Source organism: Myxine glutinosa, chromosome 2 (genome assembly GCF_964187855.1).
Source record: "Myxine glutinosa chromosome 2, kmMyxGlut1.1, whole genome shotgun sequence".
Taxonomy (NCBI): Eukaryota; Metazoa; Chordata; class Myxini; order Myxiniformes; family Myxinidae; genus Myxine; species Myxine glutinosa.
In genome coordinates this window covers 173,081,232-173,103,993 of record NC_136262.1, presented here as the reverse complement: position 1 = coordinate 173,103,993, position 22,762 = coordinate 173,081,232, and the positions used below count along the sequence as shown (strand labels likewise).

The 22,762-nt window shown below is 43.0% G+C and overlaps 1 protein-coding gene across 1 annotated transcript in view; it reads left to right on the top strand.

Annotated features, from left to right (window-relative positions):
• The window catches only part of HTT (huntingtin), a 778,980-nt gene that overhangs the window by 212,581 nt on the left and 543,637 nt on the right, over positions 1-22,762 (top strand). The window contains exons 25-27 of the mRNA XM_078772674.1: positions 73-203; positions 11,213-11,403; positions 15,975-16,107. Coding sequence (XP_078628800.1) covers positions 73-203; positions 11,213-11,403; positions 15,975-16,107 — 455 coding nt within the window. The remainder of the gene's footprint in view (positions 1-72; positions 204-11,212; positions 11,404-15,974; positions 16,108-22,762) is intronic.

Sequence of the window (22,762 nt, the reverse complement as noted above, 5' to 3'; positions counted from 1 at the left end):
CGAATGCAAGATGCGATCATTAAACGATACTACATTTTACCTTGTTCATGCTTCGATCACCATGTTTTACAGGAAGGAGAATTATAGCGGCGTTAGTGTGGCAATGCTACCCATGGTCTTATCCCTTCTGTCATCCTCCTGGTTCCCATTGGATCTCAATGCCCACCAGGATGCCCTGCTGCTTGCTGGAAACATCGTGTCTGGTACATACAACTTGCATATATGTCACCAAATCCATACTTTAGGACAGTCAAAGCTCAAGGAAGAATTTTCGTGACCTATGCATGCTCCCTGAACATTACTTTATTCCTGCACAGTCTTTTAACTGTGCAATTGTGTACATCAGTTGTGCCCATAGATCAAATATATAATCATCCGCACAACACGCGATGAGAAGCGGGAGACTGAGGGGTATTTGATTACATGTCAGGCAGGTGTCAGTACGTAGAATTATTGCTAACAGAGTGAATGTAAAATCACAACGGTGTGCTGTTTTCTATTTTCCACACAAGGAAAACAAAATTGATGTTAAGGAATGGGAAAAATTCATTGGTGCGTTTGCATTTACTGTAATTTACTGTGGAACATAGCTCTCAAAGATCTGGCCTTGGCCATGTCCTCGAGAATAAGCGAGCACTGTGTTGTCAGATGGGCAGTCTATATGCACCTAGGTCAACATGGGGGGGGGGGGGGGGGGGTATGTAGGCACATATGTCTATATGGGCAGTGTATCGTCACATAATATGTCGAGATTGGCGATGTATCGGCACACAAGATGTCTACATGGGTGGAGTATAGGCACGTAATAAGATGTCTAGATGGGCCGTGTATAGGCACATAAGATGTCTAGATGGGTGGTATATAGGCACATAAGATGTCTAGATGGGCAGTGTATAGGCACATAAGATGCCTCGATGGGGGGTGTATAGGTACATAAGATGTCTCGATGGGGGGTGTATAGGCACATAAGATGTCTAGATGGGTGGTATATAGGCACATAAGATGTCTAGATGGGCAGAGTATAGGCACGTAATAAGATGTCGAGATGGGTGGAGTATAGGCACGTAATAAGATGTCGAGATGGGTGGTGCATAGGCACATAAGATGACTAGATGGAGGGGTTGGGGGGGGGGGGGGTGTATAGGCACATAAGATGACTAGATGGGGGGGGGGGGGGGGTGTATAGTCACATAAGATGACTAGGTGGGGGTGTATAGGCACATAAGATGTTTAGATGGGGGGTGTATAGGCACATAAGGTGTCTCGATGGATGTGTATCGGCACATAATAAGATGTCTAGATGGGGGTGTATAGGCACATAATAAGATGTTTAGATGGGGGTGTATAGGCACATACGATGTTTAGATGGGGGTGTCTAGGCACATAAGATGTTTAGATGGGGGGTGTATCTAGGCACATAAGGTGTCTAAATGGGTGTGTATAGGCACATAATAAGATGTTTAGATGGGGGTGTATAGGCACATACAATGTTTAGATGGGGGTGTCTAGGCACATAAGATGTCGAGATGGGGGTGTATAGGCACATAATAAGATGTTTAGATGGGGGTGTATAGGCACATACGATGTCTAGATGGGGGTGTATAGGCACATACGATGTTTAGATGGGGGTGTATCGGCACATACGATGTTTAGATTGGGGTGTATCTAGGCACATAAGGTGTCTAGATGGGTGTGTATCGGCACATAATAAGATGTCGAGAGGGGGGTGTATAGGCACATAATAAGTTGTTTAGATGGGGGAGTATAGGCACATACGATGTCTAGATTGGGGTGTATAGGCACATACGATGTTTAGATGGGGGAGTATAGGCACATACGATGTTTAGATGGGGGAGTATAGGCACATACGATGTCTAGATGGGGGTGTATAGGCACATACGATGTTTAGATTGGGGTGTATCTAGGCACATAAGGTGTCTAGATTGGTGTGTATTGGCACATAATAAGATGTCGAGATGGGGGTGTATAGGCACATAATAAGATGTTTAGATGGGGGAGTATAGGCACATACGATGTTTAGATGGGGGTGTCTAGGCACATAAGATGTTTAGATGGGGGTGTACAGGTACATAATAAGATGTCGAGATGGGTGGTGTACAGGCATATAATAAGATGTCTGGACGAGCAGCAGACACTTGGGCGAACAAACAGAGCACAGAGAGGGCAGAGGCTTCAAGACCAGAAACGAGGTGGAATAAGATAGAGACCATGGTGAAGTGCGCTTCCTCTTTGTGAACGTCCGGTCGAATTTCACCTTTGTCCACGGAACTCTTGTCCTCCAGTGGTGTTGAACAGCCGTCCAGCTGATTCGCGCCACAGACAACAGTGTTTTCTCCTTTCCCCATGTTTTTTCTGAAAGGACTGCCTTGCAAGAGAGATGAACCGTCTGGGCTCCTGCACATCTCTACCAAATCTCTTTATTGTCTCGTAAAATTCCCTTTGTATGTCTCTTGTCGTGTGATTGATTCGGCCTTAAAAATATAATAATTAAGGAATCTACGATTGGTGGTTTGTTCGAGGGCATATATCGAGTAGAGGGTAAAGGTGTTTATTTATTACGTACATACGCATTGACACTGTTTTGCTTCATGCAATCCTTCCTCCGAGCTTTTGCTTGTAAATATAACTGGTCCCAGGGTGGATTCCGCTTGTTCTGGCTGCTTCCTTTGGTGGTTTTGGGTGGTTGTAATTTGATGATAAACCGGTTGAAACCTCCTCAGATCGCGCTCGTGACCCAACTGTTTGCTCCGCTGAATTAGATTGCTGCTCTGTCCGTCTGTAGCACATTGTAATATCATTTGTTTCTTCTTATTGTAACTTGGAGTAAATCACAAATAGCAAATGCTACTTGTTGTATTGATTTGATACAATTATTTATACCATAATCACCACCACCACCACCACCACCACCACCACCACCACCAACACCAAGAAAACTTTGTGCAACAACTTTCTCATTTTTTCAGGGGGTTGGTTTAATGAAGACATTCCTCCCTACGGATGTATCCAATGCATCAGTTCCATGGACACCCAAACATTCCATGTTTTTCTAGACAGTTTCAATCCATCAATTTTTAGGATGTCCTGTGGAATTTCGTCCTCTTACCACAAGCTTGACTGCTTTCTTCTCCGCTTTCAAATTTTGTGAACACTCACTTCCAAGTTTGGCGTTGGCAGGATGGGAATCATGGGCCCTGGGTGGACTAGTTTTAAAGGCCTTGCGGCTCACGAAGTTAAGATGGGAGAGCTTTCCATAGGAGTGCTGCCTGTAGTTACACATCGTAGAAGCTAATTTTGTCCCAAAGGTGTGAGGCAGGTCAGAATATTTGATTAGTGTTTGTTTTTTTTTAAACATGGCCCACTTTGTCAGTGCATGCTAATAATGCACCAAATGCCCACCAGCTGTACAATCTGTTCTTGGTAACACTTTTAACCCTTGCCGTTTTATTTTTCCATGAACCTTGCCTCATAATAGAAAATTAACGACAGGAAAAGCTCATTTAGCCAGACCGACTTCTCGGGATACTGTGGATAATGGATATTTCAGGTTAACTGTTGTGAAGGCAAATGTGTGTGCGTGTGCGTGTGTGCGTGAATTGAATACCTGTGTGCTTAGTCTGAAAAAAACCCAGGACTGCCTCCAATACTGTGTAGAGTGTGTCCACTGCTACCCTGCTAGCCACAGCATCAGTCAATCCACATTAGCTTTCAAAGCCTATCATTGGCAAATCACCAACCCATCCGTTGGGTAAAGGAATCGATCCATGGATGCATTTCCATTCCCTGGTCATCATCTCTGTAAATAGATGCTATTTTTATGGAAAAAAGGTACACGGTCGAACAACACTTATCAAGCAAATACATATGCACCTTTGCCAAAAGGCCAAAGCACATGCTCATAAAAATGCACACACCTGAGTCCACATGACCAGAATGCATGGTTATGCAAACATGTACATCCAATCCCACATGACCAGAGTGCATGGTTATACAAACATGTACATCTTAACCCACGTGACCAGAATGCATGCTTATTGAAACATGTACATCCAATCCCACATGATCAGAATGCATGGTTATACAAACATGTACATCTTAACCCACATGACCAGAATGCATGGTTATACAAACACGTACATCCAATCCCACATGATCAGAATGCATGGTTATACAAACATGTACATCTTAACCCACATGACCAGAATGCATGATTATACAAACACGTACATCCAATCCCACATGATCAGAATGCATGGTTATACAAACATGTACATCCGATCCCACATGATCAGAATGCATGGTTATACAAACATGTACATCTTAACCCACATGACCAGAATGCATGGTTATACAAACATGCACATCCGATCCCACATGACCAGAGTGCATGGTTATACAAACATGTACATCTTAACCCACATGACCAGAATGCATGGTTATACAAACACGTACATCCAATCCCACATGATCAGAATGCATGGTTATACAAACATGTACATCTTAACCCACATGACCAGAATGCATGGTTATACAAACATGTACATCTTAACCCACATGACCAGAATGCATGGTTATACAAACACGTACATCCAATCCCACATGATCAGAATGCATGGTTATACAAACATGTACATCTTAACCCACATGACCAGAATGCATGGTTATACAAACATGCACATCCCAACCCACATGACCAGAATGCATGGTTATACAAACATGTACATCCGATCCCACATGATCAGAATGCATGGTTATACAAACATGTACATCTTAACCCACATGACCAGAATGCATGGTTATACAAACATGCACATCCGATCCCACATGATCAGAATGCATGGTTATGCAAACATGTACATCCAATCCCACATGATCAGAATGCATGGTTGTACAAACATGTACATCCGATCCCACATGATCAGAATGCATGGTTATACAAACATGTACATCCGATCCCACATGATCAGAATGCATGGTTATACAAACATGTACATCCAATCCCACATGATCAGAATGCATGGTTATACAAACATGTACATCCGATCCCACATGATCAGAATGCATGGTTATACAAACATGTACATCCGATCCCACATGATCAGAATGCATGGTTATACAAACATGTACATCCGATCCCACATGATCAGAATGCATGGTTATACAAACATGTACATCCGATCCCACATGATCAGAATGCATGGTTATACAAACATGTACATCCAATCCCACATGATCAGAATGCATGGTTATACAAACATGTACATCCGATCCCACATGATCAGAATGCATGGTTATACAAACATGTACATCTTAACCCACATGATCAGAATGCATGGTTATACAAACATGTACATCCGATCCCACATGATCAGAATGCATGGTTATACAAACATGTACATCCAATCCCACATGATCAGAATGCATGGTTATACAAACATGTACATCTTAACCCACATGACCAGAATGCATGGTTATACAAACACGTACATCCAATCCCACATGATCAGAATGCATGGTTATACAAACATGTACATCTTAACCCACATGACCAGAATGCATGGTTATACAAACACGTACATCCAATCCCACATGATCAGAATGCATGGTTATACAAACATGTACATCTTAACCCACATGACCAGAATGCATGGTTATACAAACACGTACATCCAATCCCACATGATCAGAATGCATGGTTATACAAACATGTACATCTTAACCCACATGACCAGAATGCATGATTATACAAACACGTACATCCAATCCCACATGATCAGAATGCATGGTTATACAAACATGTACATCCGATCCCACATGATCAGAATGCATGGTTATACAAACATGTACATCTTAACCCACATGACCAGAATGCATGGTTATACAAACATGCACATCCGATCCCACATGACCAGAGTGCATGGTTATACAAACATGTACATCTTAACCCACATGACCAGAATGCATGGTTATACAAACACGTACATCCAATCCCACATGATCAGAATGCATGGTTATACAAACATGTACATCTTAACCCACATGACCAGAATGCATGGTTATACAAACATGTACATCTTAACCCACATGACCAGAATGCATGGTTATACAAACACGTACATCCAATCCCACATGATCAGAATGCATGGTTATACAAACATGTACATCTTAACCCACATGACCAGAATGCATGGTTATACAAACATGCACATCCCAACCCACATGACCAGAATGCATGGTTATACAAACATGTACATCCGATCCCACATGATCAGAATGCATGGTTATACAAACATGTACATCTTAACCCACATGATCAGAATGCATGGTTATACAAACATGTACATCCGATCCCACATGATCAGAATGCATGGTTATACAAACATGTACATCCAATCCCACATGATCAGAATGCATGGTTATACAAACATGTACATCTTAACCCACATGACCAGAATGCATGGTTATACAAACACGTACATCCAATCCCACATGATCAGAATGCATGGTTATACAAACATGTACATCTTAACCCACATGACCAGAATGCATGGTTATACAAACACGTACATCCAATCCCACATGATCAGAATGCATGGTTATACAAACATGTACATCTTAACCCACATGACCAGAATGCATGGTTATACAAACACGTACATCCAATCCCACATGATCAGAATGCATGGTTATACAAACATGTACATCTTAACCCACATGACCAGAATGCATGATTATACAAACACGTACATCCAATCCCACATGATCAGAATGCATGGTTATACAAACATGTACATCCGATCCCACATGATCAGAATGCATGGTTATACAAACATGTACATCTTAACCCACATGACCAGAATGCATGGTTATACAAACATGCACATCCGATCCCACATGACCAGAGTGCATGGTTATACAAACATGTACATCTTAACCCACATGACCAGAATGCATGGTTATACAAACACGTACATCCAATCCCACATGATCAGAATGCATGGTTATACAAACATGTACATCTTAACCCACATGACCAGAATGCATGGTTATACAAACATGTACATCTTAACCCACATGACCAGAATGCATGGTTATACAAACACGTACATCCAATCCCACATGATCAGAATGCATGGTTATACAAACATGTACATCTTAACCCACATGACCAGAATGCATGGTTATACAAACATGCACATCCCAACCCACATGACCAGAATGCATGGTTATACAAACATGTACATCCGATCCCACATGATCAGAATGCATGGTTATACAAACATGTACATCTTAACCCACATGACCAGAATGCATGGTTATACAAACATGCACATCCGATCCCACATGATCAGAATGCATGGTTATGCAAACATGTACATCCAATCCCACATGATCAGAATGCATGGTTGTACAAACATGTACATCCGATCCCACATGATCAGAATGCATGGTTATACAAACATGTACATCCGATCCCACATGATCAGAATGCATGGTTATACAAACATGTACATCCAATCCCACATGATCAGAATGCATGGTTATACAAACATGTACATCCGATCCCACATGATCAGAATGCATGGTTATACAAACATGTACATCCGATCCCACATGATCAGAATGCATGGTTATACAAACATGTACATCCGATCCCACATGATCAGAATGCATGGTTATACAAACATGTACATCCGATCCCACATGATCAGAATGCATGGTTATACAAACATGTACATCCAATCCCACATGATCAGAATGCATGGTTATACAAACATGTACATCCGATCCCACATGATCAGAATGCATGGTTATACAAACATGTACATCTTAACCCACATGATCAGAATGCATGGTTATACAAACATGTACATCCGATCCCACATGATCAGAATGCATGGTTATACAAACATGTACATCCAATCCCACATGATCAGAATGCATGGTTATACAAACATGTACATCTTAACCCACATGACCAGAATGCATGGTTATACAAACACGTACATCCAATCCCACATGATCAGAATGCATGGTTATACAAACATGTACATCTTAACCCACATGACCAGAATGCATGGTTATACAAACACGTACATCCAATCCCACATGATCAGAATGCATGGTTATACAAACATGTACATCTTAACCCACATGACCAGAATGCATGGTTATACAAACATGTAAATCTTAACCCACATGACTAGAATGCATGGTTATCGAAACATGCACATCCGATCCCACATGATCAGAATGCATGGTTATACAAACATGTAAATCTTAACCCACATGATCAGAATGCATGGTTGTACAAACATGTACATCCGATCCCACATGATCAGAATGCATGGTTATACAAACATGTACATCTTAACCCACATGACCAGAATGCATGGTTATCGAAACATGTACATCCGATCCCACATGACCAGAGTGTATGGTTATACAAATATGTACATCCTAGCCCACATGATCAGAATGCATAGTTATACAAATATGTACATCCTAGCCCACATGACCAGAATGCATGGTTATACAAATATGTACATCTGAGCCCACATGATCAGAATGCATAGTTATACAAATATGTACATCCTAGCCCACATGACCAGAGTGTATGGTTATACAAATATGTACATCTGAGCCCACATGACCAGAATGAATTGTTATACACACATGTACAATGTACATCCGATCCCACATGATCAGAATGCATGGTTATACAAACATGTAAATCTTAACCCACATGATCAGAATGCATGGTTAAACAAACATGTACATCCGATCCCACATGATCAGAATGCATGGTTATACAAACATGTACATCCTATCCCACATGATCAGAATGCATGGTTATACAAATATGTACATCTGAGCCCACATGACCAGAACGAATTGTTATACACACATGTACAATGTACATTCGTCCCACATGACCAGAATGCATGGTTATACAAATATGTACATCCTAGCCCACATGATCAGAATGCATGGTTATACAAATATGTACATCCTAGCCCACATGACCAGAATGCATGGTTATACAAATATGTACATCCTAGCCCACATGACCAGAATGCATGGTTATACAAATATGTACATCCTAGCCCACATGATCAGAATGCATAGTTATACAAATATGTACATCCTAGCCCACATGATCAGAATGCATAGTTATACAAATATGTACATCCTAGCCCACATGACCAGAATGCATGGTTATACAAATATGTACATCCTAGCCCACATGATCAGAATGCATAGTTGTACAAATATGTACATCCTATCCCACATGACCAGAGTGTATGGTTATACAAATATGTACATCTGAGCCCACATGACCAGAATGAATTGTTATACACACATGTACAATGTACATCCGATCCCACATGACCAGAGTGTATGGTTATACAAATATATACATCCTAGCCCACATGATCAGAATGCATAGTTATACAAATATGTACATCCTAGCCCACATGACCAGAATGCATGGTTATACAAATATGTACATCTGAGCCCACATGACCAGAATGAATTGTTATACACACATGTACAATGTACATTCGTCCCACATGACCAGAATGCATGGTTATACAAATATGTACATCCTAGCCCACATGATCAGAATGCATAGCTATACAAATATGTACATCCTATCCCACATGACCAGAGTGTATGGTTATACAAATATGTACATCTGAGCCCACATGACCAGAATGAATTGTTATACACACATGTACAATGTACATCCGATCCCACATGATCAGAATGCATGGTTATACAAACATGTAAATCTTAACCCACATGATCAGAATGCATGGTTATACAAACATGTACATCCGATCCCACATGATCAGAATGCATGGTTTTACAAACATGTACATCCTAGCCCACATGACCAGAATGCATGGTTATACAAACATGTACATCCTAGCCCACATGACCAGAATGCATCGTTATACACACATGCACACACCTGAGCCCACATGACCAGAATGCATGGTTATCGAAACATGTACATCCGATCCCACATGACCAGAGTGTATGGTTATACAAATATGTACATCTGAGCCCACATGACCAGAATGAATTGTTATACACACATGTACAATGTACATCCGATCCCACATGACCAGAATGCATCGTTATACACACATGCACACACCTGAGCCCACATGACCAGAATGCATCGTTATACACAAATAATTAATGGAAAGGCTCAATATTCACTTCTGGTTTTATGGTTATTTTATTGCTCATGTCTGTGATATCTTGATTGTTGTTATGAAAACAACAGACATCGGGGTAGGTACTCTCCTCCATCTGCTGATTTGTTTTTCAAATTGCTTGGGTATACGACTACCTCCAAGTGGCTCCATGCTCTATGGCTTGGTACCTGCCCAGACGACGTGGTTTTGCTGTGTCGTTCCTATGAGGTATACTTTGCCTTCTGAAATTCCAGTGTGCCATCTCTACCCCCAGTAATCTGACAATGTGCTTGTACTGTAGCTTCGAACTTGATGACGAAGTAGCTGTCACTACTACTACATTTCTGTGATGATCTTCCAAGAGAGGGCAGAGGAAGCAATATTTTCACACAAAGCACTCAGTTTTATTGTTTGCTTGCAATGATCTTTGGCAGAAACCTTGTACAAGTTTGTAATCTCCCAATGAAAATCATATTCACACTTGACAGATAAACTGGCACTCATGCATTTGATCTCTTTCAGCATTTGAATTTTCTGGTAACTTAAATTTGTGCTAAATCTTAGTATATTTGTGATTAAAGCTTCCTTACGAGGAAGTCTTAACGTAAGGAAGTGATGTCTGCAACACCGGCAACTGTCGCGGCATCATCTTGCCTTTGATTAGATAGTGTAAATATGCTTTAGTTCTGGTTGATCGAGGGATTTCCGGTACCGGATTAGCCGGAAGAAGGACGGGTTGGTTGAACGGTTGCTTTTTGAATGAAGAAAATCGACTCGGAATCTGAACGTCTCTGACGTCTTTTCTTTAACGCTAAACGACAAAGCCAAAAGCTTGATTCAATCTGAGCTTCCATGGAAGCCAGTTTGCAACTTTCAGGTATAAATGCCATTGTTGACATATTAAAATTGCCTCCTTGGTTGATGTTGTTTATTGTCATACTCCCATTTCATTTTGTGCCTGTACAATTCTTCTTTTCCAGCGACAGCGCAGCAGTGCCTGGGCTGCACGGCACGCTCAGATGATGATTTGAGTCATCCAGAAGAGTCGTGGGTAGCTGTCGGTGAGCCGACTCTGGTGGCCATGATCGAGCAGCTCTTTGTGCATATGCTACGCATGCTCAGCATCTGTGCACATATAATAGATGACCAAACCCCTGGCCCCCCACTTAAGGTATTCAAAAAAAAACGTTCATCCTGATTTTGTACCAATTGATGCATTTATCACTCATGTATATATCATGGTACTTCGCACATCTCACTACTCTGTCACTCTGTTTGTTGTTTTTAAGTATAATTTGGATGTTTGTTACATCATGCAGGTTTGTATTGAGCATCGAGTTACTATCAGATGTTTCTCGCCATGTATTGCGATGGTGTGCCCTTGAGTTTGAGAGTAGCCAAATGGGCGGTTGAACTTAAACATGGACGTAAGTCGCTTGGTGATGACCTCAAGTCCGGACTAATGGCAGGTGCACCCACAAACTGTGGCCCAGGCCGAGGAATTAATCTTACACGAATGCCCTGTTGAAGTCCCCAAAATATTGACACAATTTTGAATTTGTCAAGACTATTATCATCAACATCCATGAACTTGTGGACATGTCTGAGGACGAGGTCGAGGAATCACTCGCTCTGAACTGCGACGGCTGGCATCACGTCCTGAGCTTCTCAAACGATTTCAACACATTTCCATTCGACTTTATTCCTCATCCCGTAACTCATGGTGAAACATGTCCCCACCACTGGCATCCTGAAACGAAATTATAATCCATGCATTGGAACCACAGTGGGGTCATTTATCAACCGATAAATTTCACACCCAATACTTTGCCGGAGAGACCATGGCCTCAATTTCTGGAACTACTAAAGGGAATCCTGGCGATTGACAAAATGCCTTCCAAAACTCCAACCACAGGTCTATCATGCCAGCTTATGGCAAAACATGTGGTAAGTCATCAAGGGCATACACTGACTGATGTTGGCCAAAGGTGTGATCCTCCTCCATGACAACACACCGGTGTACAATGCGTGTGGTGCCGATCACCCTTCTTGCCGATTACTTTGAGCATCTGGATCATCCGCTGTACAGCTCGGAAAGTAGAATTGTAATTCACTGCATTGACTTATCCAAAGTTTCCATTGCAGAGCTGTGTGTCATAGATTATGTGACAAAGCAGAAAATGTATTCAGCTCACAGTTACTTCCTGGCAGAGAAGATATCTTTCTTCGTGTGAGCTTTAAAAAAAGATAAATTATAAATCAAAAATCTCACACTCTACCATCTACTTTAACAATATTGTTGAATAAATTCAGTCACTCAAACTTCTGGTTCGCACAATCAGCAATCATCTGCCTTAGACAAATCACACCGTCTCGCAAAGTCCTTCCTTGGCACACCTGAACTCCTATCCACCTCCAATGCCTTCATCTATAGCTTGATGGAATACTGCTCTCCCCTCTGGGCCTGCTCCCCTGCCTCGCACCTTGCTCAGCTTGATGCCATGGAAAACAAGACCTTATAGATTATTGGAATCTCATGCAATAAAGCTGAGTCTATGGGCCTATCACTTAGCCATTGCAGACATGTCGGAGGTCTCTGTCTTCTACCGCCTCCTTTATGGTCTTGCAGCATCTACTATTTCCGTGTTCTGCCACCCTCTCAGGTTTGTTTGTCTCTCTTACCTCTACCCCGGGTTTCTGCAGAGCACACTTGGTCCACCATCAAGCCCCTTCTGGTCACTGCTCACCTCCCCTCATTCGTTCCTCCTCTTTTATCAAGTGTGGAACCAACTTTCACATTCTCTTCAATCTCATTCTTCCATACAGGTCTTCAATAGAGCTGTTTACCATCATCTCAGATCTTCCCCCATCCAAAACCATGATCTTTTCCACCCAGTTAACCCCCGACCCTCCCTCTTTCAAAATTTCCAATTTTTCCTTACTGAGAGCTCTGCAATATTAATCTTGTCCAATCCATGCTTCCTCCTCTACCCCTCATTCTTACCTGCATCCCTTGCTTGTCCGTCTCCCTCTAATTTCTCCCTCGGACCTGATGCCGGTGTCCCTCCTCGCTTTCTGCTGTTACTTTTGTGCTGTTGCATCCTGGTATTCTCTGTGTTCTAACTCTTTCACGAGCCTCGCCTTTGTATACAAAACCCTCCCAAAAAACATACAATTGCAGCACAAAAACAAAACAAAAAAAAAACCCCGCAAAATCCTATTGTGATTCTCGCAATATTGTTTTGAACAAATTATGGCAAATTTTGTAAAGTTGAGGAGCAAATTACAAACGGCCTTATAAATGGACCTATTTATCTATTGTAGTTGTACCTGGAAGAAATGGGGGAGGGATGGGGAGGGGTTAGGGTGGGATGGGGGTGAAGAAAAACCTTTAATTGCCTTCATTTTCTTTAGCACTTTATGTAAATGACAGAATAATAGCACAATTAAAATTATAATTCAAAGGATTGGCAAAATGATCAATTTGTTTGCAGTTTCTCTTTGAAGTAATTTTATTTCATTAAACACTAAGAAGGTAACCTCTGCTTGGAGGTCAGAATAATAAAAGCAAAGTTAATCGTGTTTATTTTGATCATATTTTCATGTATCTTTCCCGTCAATGTTCTGTATTGGAGCATATTGTTTATTCATAATTAATTTCCTTAATTCATACTTTATGATTTAGGCACGCGTGGGCCAAGAGAATGTTTCGTTGAATAAGGCGAACATTAAATTGCATCAATACACTTATAAGATGAGTGTTTTCTTGGAGCTGTTAGGATGGCCTCGAGGTACACACGTGCCCCTCTAAGCTGTCTAGCCTGGGTTAGAATCCCGACCCAGCTATAAACTGAAATCCTGGTGTTTAACAGGCAGGGTGATTGATACATCAATGTGTGCACTGTCCATCGGATCAACGTTGACCTTGGCGCCATGTCTGCTTGCATTTTATTGATGGTCGTTAAATATCTCACAATGATCTTCATGAAGAGAAGATGAGCGATCGCCAGCACCCTTTAGAAATGACTATTTCCTGGAGATGACAGCTTTCTAGCTGGGTGGAGGTTCAACACAGTTTAGATGGCTTAGAGTCGAGTGTGTATACCCTTGAGGCCATCCTTCCAGCCCCATTTATTATGAATTACCTTTTTTACCGATGACGTGTGGCAAGTCTGCAAGAGCTCCACATTGTTTTTTTTGTGTTGTTGGGGTCGATTTTTGAAATGTACACCCATTGGCCAGACAGCTGCTGGACCCTCACCCACATTTGTCACATTACTCCACCCACCATGGCACCCAGATGAAAGAATATGGCCACCATCTTGGTTTTCTGGTGGGCCTAAGACATCAGATCAGGCCTGTCGGTTTCTGCTGATTTTACACTCCCTGGGTTTGTTGCGTCAGATTTCCATTGGCTTTGTTTGGGTCGAGTGTTACTCACGATGAGGAACCCCAAAAAATCTAATCTTTGTCAAATAAAAATTAAAGTTTAATAAAGCCCATCAGCACGCACAGTACGCACCTCCCTAAAAAATTGGCATTACGTAATTTTTAAGCAGCTCCATATTGCAGTTAAACAATCCGTGAGCATGTTTTGAATGAGCTCGTTCTGATGTAACTCTTGCGGAGGATGACATCAATGAGAGGTGTCGAGTTAATCTTTTAATACAGCATTAAATGCACATTTTCCAATCAACCGTTACCGGATTTTGTTGCAGGTTGTGACCACAGTGTGGTCATTCTTGTTTAACATTGACCAATACATATTGCTTTGGTATCCTTTCATACCTTTTACAAAGAAAGAAAGAGAAAGAAAGAAAGAAAGAAAGAAAGGAAGGAAGAAATAAATAAAGAAAGAAAAAAAAAGAGGAGATAGATATATAGAGAGATAGATATATAGAGAGATAGATATATAGAGAGAGAGATATATAGAGAGAGAGATACATAGAGATAGATGGAGAGAGATATATATATAGATAGATATAGATTAACAGTAATAGACATGGATGAAGGAATATGGGACTTTCAAAATGATGTAATCCGCCCCAGAATGCTCGGCGCGCATGTGCATAAACCCCCTCGAAATGGCGATCTTCGGGACATTTGTACAGCTATAGTGCATGCGAGGGCGGTAAGGATTGTAATAAAATGGCCCACAAAGCTTCTAAAAGTAGGCTGAAAATACTTAGAAACCACCTGAGAGAAGGCTGGCACAATGAAGGAATTTGAGGCAGACACCGGCTTGGGCAATTATGAATACCAATGGGCAGGTCATATGCTGGTGAATACACAGGCTAAGTTTAAAATATGCTTTTTAAATGATGATTTTATCATTAATCATGTTTTGCTGGTGGAAGGGTATGGTCTTGAGGACTGTTGTAAATTAATTATTGGTTTGGTTCCGGTGGGACAAGGTAGATTATATTAATTTTTTGCATCTTTTGTTAAAATGAGAAGCGTTTTTTGTGTCTGCGTGCATGTGTTTGCGTTTGTGTGTCCGCGCGCACACCATTGCTCGGTTGTACGAACAGGAAATGGTACAAACTCGACCCCTCACATCCATGGATATTTCTCGTATTCCTATGTTTTTGTGAGTCCGATTTGCATCCAGGAACACAACAATTATGGGCAGCCATGTGAAATTGCCACTGTTTCGTTGAAATGCTGAAAATTATGTCTCCTTTTGAAATGCTGAAAATTATGCCCTTGCACCCTCTCCCACCAATCACCCCCGACCCACAGCCTAGTTTGCCGACACTGCCTAATGCACCATCACTCAGCCCAATGCGGAAGAAGGGGAAGGAGAAGGAAAGTGGAGAAACAGGTGTGACAAGTACCGTAACCAGTCCAAAAAAGGCAACAGAGCAAAGCTCAGGTAATGGGCTGAGATGTCCAGCTCTCACTTCTTGTGTTTTGATGCAACAAAAAATAAAGTGCATTTTTAACCTTGAGGCTGGAGTTGTGATAAACGCTTGAGCTTTTGGTAAAGCTGCAGGATTGTAGACTCATTGAGCAGCTGCAGCACAACTTGAGGATAGGTGGTGTGTGTGTCGTTGGTTATTATCTCCATTTGCGGGTTTCAGGAGGTGGACTGGAGTCCTCCCATGACCCAAAGTATCCACCTCCTCATCGGTAAGGGATCACGGTTCATGGACCAAGCCGTTCAACTTTTTCAGAGTTTTGTTCCAAGGGCTCTTTTCAGGATCGTCACCGAATCCCGGATTGCCTCCAGTTGCAGTTAATTTGTGGTCATATTCCTGGGGATTGTTTTCAAAATCTGAGTTTCTTCTTCATCATTCCTGTTGCTCCAATTATCACTGGTACAAATTACATGCTCTTCAGCTTCCAAGATCTCTTGACCTAATTTTTGAGCTCCTTGTATTTGCTCATTTTCTTGATTTCTGAGTTGTTTAGGCCAAAATCGCTGGTTACTGATATCTCGATCATCAATGCTGTCTTTTCCTTTTTGTTCCTGAGTACAATGTCCGGATGCAATGCTTTGTTTTCTGTGTTCACGCTCGATGGAATCAGGTCGTACATGAGCATTATGTCCTCATTTTCAATGATTGCCATTGGTTCGTGTTTCTATGAGTTTTCTGGTGCTGGGATGTTAAATTTTTTGAAGATATGCCAATGAATGACTTTGCATACTTTGTTGTGCCATTTTGTGTAAAGTTGTTCTGATAGTTTTTTGAATCCCAAGAGCAGATGACTCGTACTTTCTGTTTGTCTTGCAGAATCTACACTTCTCTGTTTGCTTAGTCCCGCCATCTTTTTAAATCCATTGGTGTAGTGTCCTTGATCTTGGGCATTTATTTTGATTTGTTTGCCGTCCCAGTTGAGCTGACCTCTTCTTAGCCATTCCAGTGAGCCTTCTTTGTTTATCCCCACTGTCCAATTCTTTTTTGTACTTTCCTCCTCTTTTGTCAATCTCCCAATTGTTGGTGTATATTTCTTGCAAATCTTTTCATATATTTCTTTTGTATTTTTTGCATTTGTTGGGGCTGTATTTGTTGCCGTTTCATTTTCCCATGCGGCATCTTCTATCAGCAACTGTTTTTGGAATTTTTTTTGCGAGATGAGTGAAGGATACCTTCTCTGGTTTATTGTCTTCGTGCTCACTTACAAATTGGATTCGGTTAGTGTGATTGCACTTTTCACATATTTGGCCAATCCGACAGTTGTCATTCTGTGCCCCTGGTTGAGCTTGGCAGGTAGGCACTTGGTTGGGCTTGGCATACTTGTGTTTATGTATGTGTGTATATATATATATATATATATATATATATATATATATATATATATATATATATATATATATATATATATATATATATATATATATATATCTATATATATATATATGTATATATATATATATATATATATGTATATATATATATATGTATGTATATATGTATGTATATGTATATAATTATGCATATGTATATGTATATCTATCGATATAAATAAAACACAGTTTGTGTGTGTGTGTGTGTGTGTTACCGATAGACTCCTAAACGGAGAGGCTCACGTGCTTGATATTTGGCATAGACATGGCCATTGAGCCTGGGAAGGACATGGCCTACCTAAAAATATTTCACGAGATCCATATTTTTTATTCATATTTACCTCAGCGCATTTCAGCGAGGAACATTATACACGGAATCTCAGCCGGTGCCAGAGCAGCTCGCTGATTCGCTCAGAGCGATCACGTGATGTTCCATCCTCGCTGCCAGACCACTGAACGGAAAATATATAGAATGACCATTGCCATTCACACCACATAGGTGGAGATGCAGCTACCGGGCGGCATCTTGGTGGGCACTCGATGCTGGGCGATGGTGATTTCCGTCACATGTTTGCACGTAATTCAGAGCGAAAAGCGATTGCGTTTTTTCACCTTTTGTGCGATCATGTTTTGTGGCTATTTTTGTCGATTTTGTGCGATATGAATTAAACGTCTTTGAAACAGCTGTGAAACGTCTTTCCACAACCCTTCCTTAACCGATTGGAGCAGTTTATTGCCGCACAAAATGGCATTTTAACAGTTGTCTGGCTTTTAAAATCTGGGACACGTTCAAAACAAACGAGATCCGCGAAGCGAGTTGGTCGAGTCGTGCTAACCAAGATGGCGACACGGCGGCTTCACTTTTCAATGATGTAATCGTATGTAACGTATGAGCGTTCTATATATTTTCAATTCAGTGCGCCAGACTCGCTCACGAACTTGATTTGTGGCATAGACATGGCCATTGGGCCTTCACGGTGTAATTTGTGCGAGGCTTTTGTGCGAATGAGCTTGAGTCGAGAGGGCGAATGCACGGGTTGGGAATGTACAGGTCTCCCTTCCCCCGCCCGGCAACGCCGGTACTGGAGGGCGTCACAGGATCGGTGAGTCTCCAAAATCCGCTTCGTGCTGTTGCGAAGATTCAGGACGATGTCGCGATTGTTGTGCTGTTCTCCGACCATGAGAACTGCAACGTCATTGTTGACTGGCCCTCCCCTTCCCTCCCCCTTCCCCCCTCCCCCTCCCTTCCCCCTCCACCCTACCCCTCCCTTTTCCCCCTCCACCCTACCCCCCTCCCTTTTCCCCCTCCCCCCTACCCCTTCCCCTCCCCCCCTCTCCCTCCCCCCTCTCCCTCCCCTTCCCTCCCCCTTCCCCCCTCCCCCTCCCTTCCCCCTCCACCCTACCCACTCCCTTTCCCCCCTCCCCCTTCCCCTACCCCCACTACATCCCCCCTCCCCTTCCCCCTCCCTTCCCCCTCCACCCTACCCTCTCCCCTTCCCCCCTCCACCTCCCCTCCCCCCCCTCCCCTCCCCCCCTTACCCCTCCCCTCCCCCTCCCCTCCCCCCCTCCCCCTCCCCTCCCCCCCACTTCCCCCTCCCCCTCCCCCCTTCTCCTTCCCTCCCCCCCATTCCCCTCTCCTCCCCCTTCCCCTCCCCTCCCCTGCCCGGGCGGGTACTTCTGCTAGTATGTATGTGTATATATATATATATATATATATATATATATGTATGTATGTATGTATGTATGTATGTATGTATGTATGTATGTATGTATGTATGTATGTATGTACGTACGTACACACACACACACACACACACACACACACACACACACACACACACACACACACACACGCACACACACACACACAGTTGTGGCCCAAAATATTGGCACCCTCGCACTTCTTTCAAATAACTCTCAATGTTCTCTAAAAATAAGTTGAAATTGACATAAGTATTTTGTCTCCACAGTTCTTTATTTCGCTGTTAATATTACAGAACCTTTGTTTTTGATTCAGAACTTAATATATCCTTTTAAATCATAAAATAAAAAGAAACGGCATTAACAAAATTATCAACACCCGAGACTTGGTTGCACAGCCTTTGGACAAAATAACTTCAGTCAAGCACTTCCTATAGCCATAAATGAGCTTTCTGCACCTCTCTACTGGCAGTTTGGCCCACTCTTCTTGTGCAAACTGCTCCAGTTCTCCCAGATTTGAAGGGTGCCTCTCCCAACTGCTGTTTTCAGATCTACCCACAGGTGTTCAATGGGATTTAGATCTGGACTCATTGCTGGCTACTTCAGAACAGTCCAGTGTTTTATATTGAACCATTCCTAGGTTCTTTTTGAAGTGTGTTTGAGGTAATTGTCCTTCTGCAAGACCCTTGACCTTCAACGGAGACCCAGCTTTCTGACACTGGGTTGAACAATGAGCTCCAAAATGCCTTGGTGATCTGATTTCATGATGCCATGTACACATTCAAGGCACCCAGTGCCAGAGGCAGCACAGCAATCCCAAAGCATCACTGAACCTCCTCCATGTTTGACTGTCGGGAAGGTGTTCTTTTCTTTGAAGGCTTCATTTTGTTTTTTGTGAACATAGAGATGATGTGCTTTACCAAAAAGCTCTAATTTGGTCTCATCTGTCCACAGCACATTCTCCCAGAAGGATTTTGGCTTATTACCCTGCGCTCGCGAAGCGAAAGGCAGGGTTAAGCATTCGGGTCCGTATGTACGTACGTTGTACGTACGTGCGTGTCTGCATTTTAAAAATTCATTTTCTCGGCAACCGTTGGTCCGATTGACATGAAATGTTCACCATAGGAGGGACTCCTCCTGTATAATATTTTCGTGAATATTATGACGTCACAGGTCACGTGGTACAGGCGCCATCTTGGAAAAACCAAAAAACTTTGCACCTCTATATCTCAAGGACCGCTGCACAGAAATAATTGAGACAGGTCTCATTGCAAAGAACTCTCCATGCGGAATAACATATGAGAATGATAACGTCATAAATGCCGCGGTTATGACATCATAATTCGACAAGTAAAATACTTTTTCCGATCAGGATGAAATTTCTTGGGCATCTTCTCGGTATAAATTGATGCAGAAATGAAATTATAATGACGTCGTAGGTCACGCGGTTTGGATGCCATATTGTTTCGAGTGAAAAATCACTAAAATCCTAAACGACTGAACAGATGGAGGCCAAACTTTGCAGGCAGAATCGCATACCCATGACGAACAAAACAGTCAGCAAGAATTACGTCATGCGTCACATGGTTTCGGAGTTATGACGTTTTTAAGCATAAACTTTCAAAACCAAGCTCCTCCCTCATTTGTGATCCTATTGAGGAGAAACTTCACAGATGTGTTTGGCATATCAGTCCACAAAAATCACCTTTTGGAATTTGCGATGGGTCACGTGGTTTGACAGATATAAACAAGTGAATCCACTTGGATTCCGCCCAGGTTGGCACATGGAAATTATGATGTAGCATAATTATCATCTCGGGTCAAGATTTGAAATTATGCCATGGTTTTTGTAAAATTGCTACTAGTATTCACATTATGTTCACATTCACAGGGTCCTCTGGGTCCTCTGGGCATTTGGGTCCTCTGGGTCATTTTCTGGTCTGGGTCTGGCAAATTTTCATTGACATTTGCCCAGTTTCAACTTTTATTGACCCAGAGGGTCATTTGGGTCCTCTGGGTCATTTGGGTCCTCTGGGTCATTTGGGTCCTCTGGGTCATTTGGGTCCTCTGGGTCATTTGGGTCCTCTGGGTCATTTGGGTCCTCTGGGTCATTTGGGTCCTCTGGGTCATTTGGGTCCTCTGGGTCATTTGGGTCCTCTGGGTCATTTGGGTCCTCTGGGTCATTTGGGTCCTCTGGGTCATTTGGGTCCCCTGGGTCATTTGGGTCCTCTGGGTCATTTGGGTCCTCTGGGTCATTTGGGTCCTCTGGGTCATTTGGGTCCTCTGGGTCATTTGGGTCCTCTGGGTCATTTGGGTCCTCTGGGTCATTTGGGTCCTCTGGGTCATTTGGGTCCTCTGGGTCATTTGGGTCATTTGGGTCCTCTGGGTCATTTGGGTCCTCTGGGTCATTTGGGTCCTCTGGGTCCTCTGGGTCATTTGGGTCATTTGGGTCCTCTGGGTCATTTGGGTCCTCTGGGTCATTTGGGTCCTCTGGGTCATTTGGGTCCTCTGGGTCATTTGGGTCCTCTGGGTCATTTGGGTCCTCTGGGTCATTTGGGTCCTCTGGGTCATTTGGGTCCTCTGGGTCATTTGGGTCCTCTGGGTCCTCTGGGTCATTTGGGTCCTCTGGGTCATTTGGGTCCTCTGGGTCATTTGGGTCCTCTGGGTCATTTGGGTCCTCTGGGTCATTTGGGTCCTCTGGGTCATTTGGGTCCTCTGGGTCATTTGGGTCCTCTGGGTCATTTGGGTCCTCTGGGTCATTTGGGTCCTCTGGGTCATTTGGGTCCTCTGGGTCATTTGGGTCCTCTGGGTCATTTGGGTCCTCTGGGTCATTTGGGTCCTCTGGGGCATTTGGGTCCTCTGGGTCATTTGGGTCCTCTGGGTCATTTGGGTCCTCTGGGTCCTCTGGGTCATTTGGGTCCTCTGTGTCATTTGGGTCCTCTGGGTCATTTGGGTCCTCTGGGTCATTTGGGTCCTCTGGGTCATTTGGGTCCTCTGGGTCATTTGGGTCCTCTGGGTCATTTGGGTCCTCTGGGTCATTTGGGTCCTCTGGGTCCTCTGGGTCATTTGGGTCCTCTGGGTCATTTGGGTCCTCTGGGTCATTTGGGTCCTCTGGGTCATTTGGGTCCTCTGGGTCATTTGGGTCCTCTGGGTCATTTGCGTCCTCTGGGTCATTTGGGTCATTTGGGTCCTCTGGGTCATTTGGGTCCTCTGGGTCCTCTGGGTCATTTGGGTCATTTGGGTCCTCTGGGTCATTTGGGTCCTCTGGGTCATTTGGGTCATTTGGGTCCTCTGGGTCATTTGGGTCCTCTGGGTCATTTGGGTCCTCTGGGTCATTTGGGTCATCTGGGTCATTTGGGTCCTCTGGGTCATTTGGGTCCTCTGGGTCATTTGGGTCCTCTGGGTCATTTGGGTCCTCTGGGTCATTTGGGTCCTCTGGGTCATTTGGGTCCTCTGGGTCATTTGGGTCCTCTGGGTCATTTGGGTCCTCTGGGTCATTTGGGTCCTCTGGGTCATTTGGGTCCTCTGGGTCATTTGG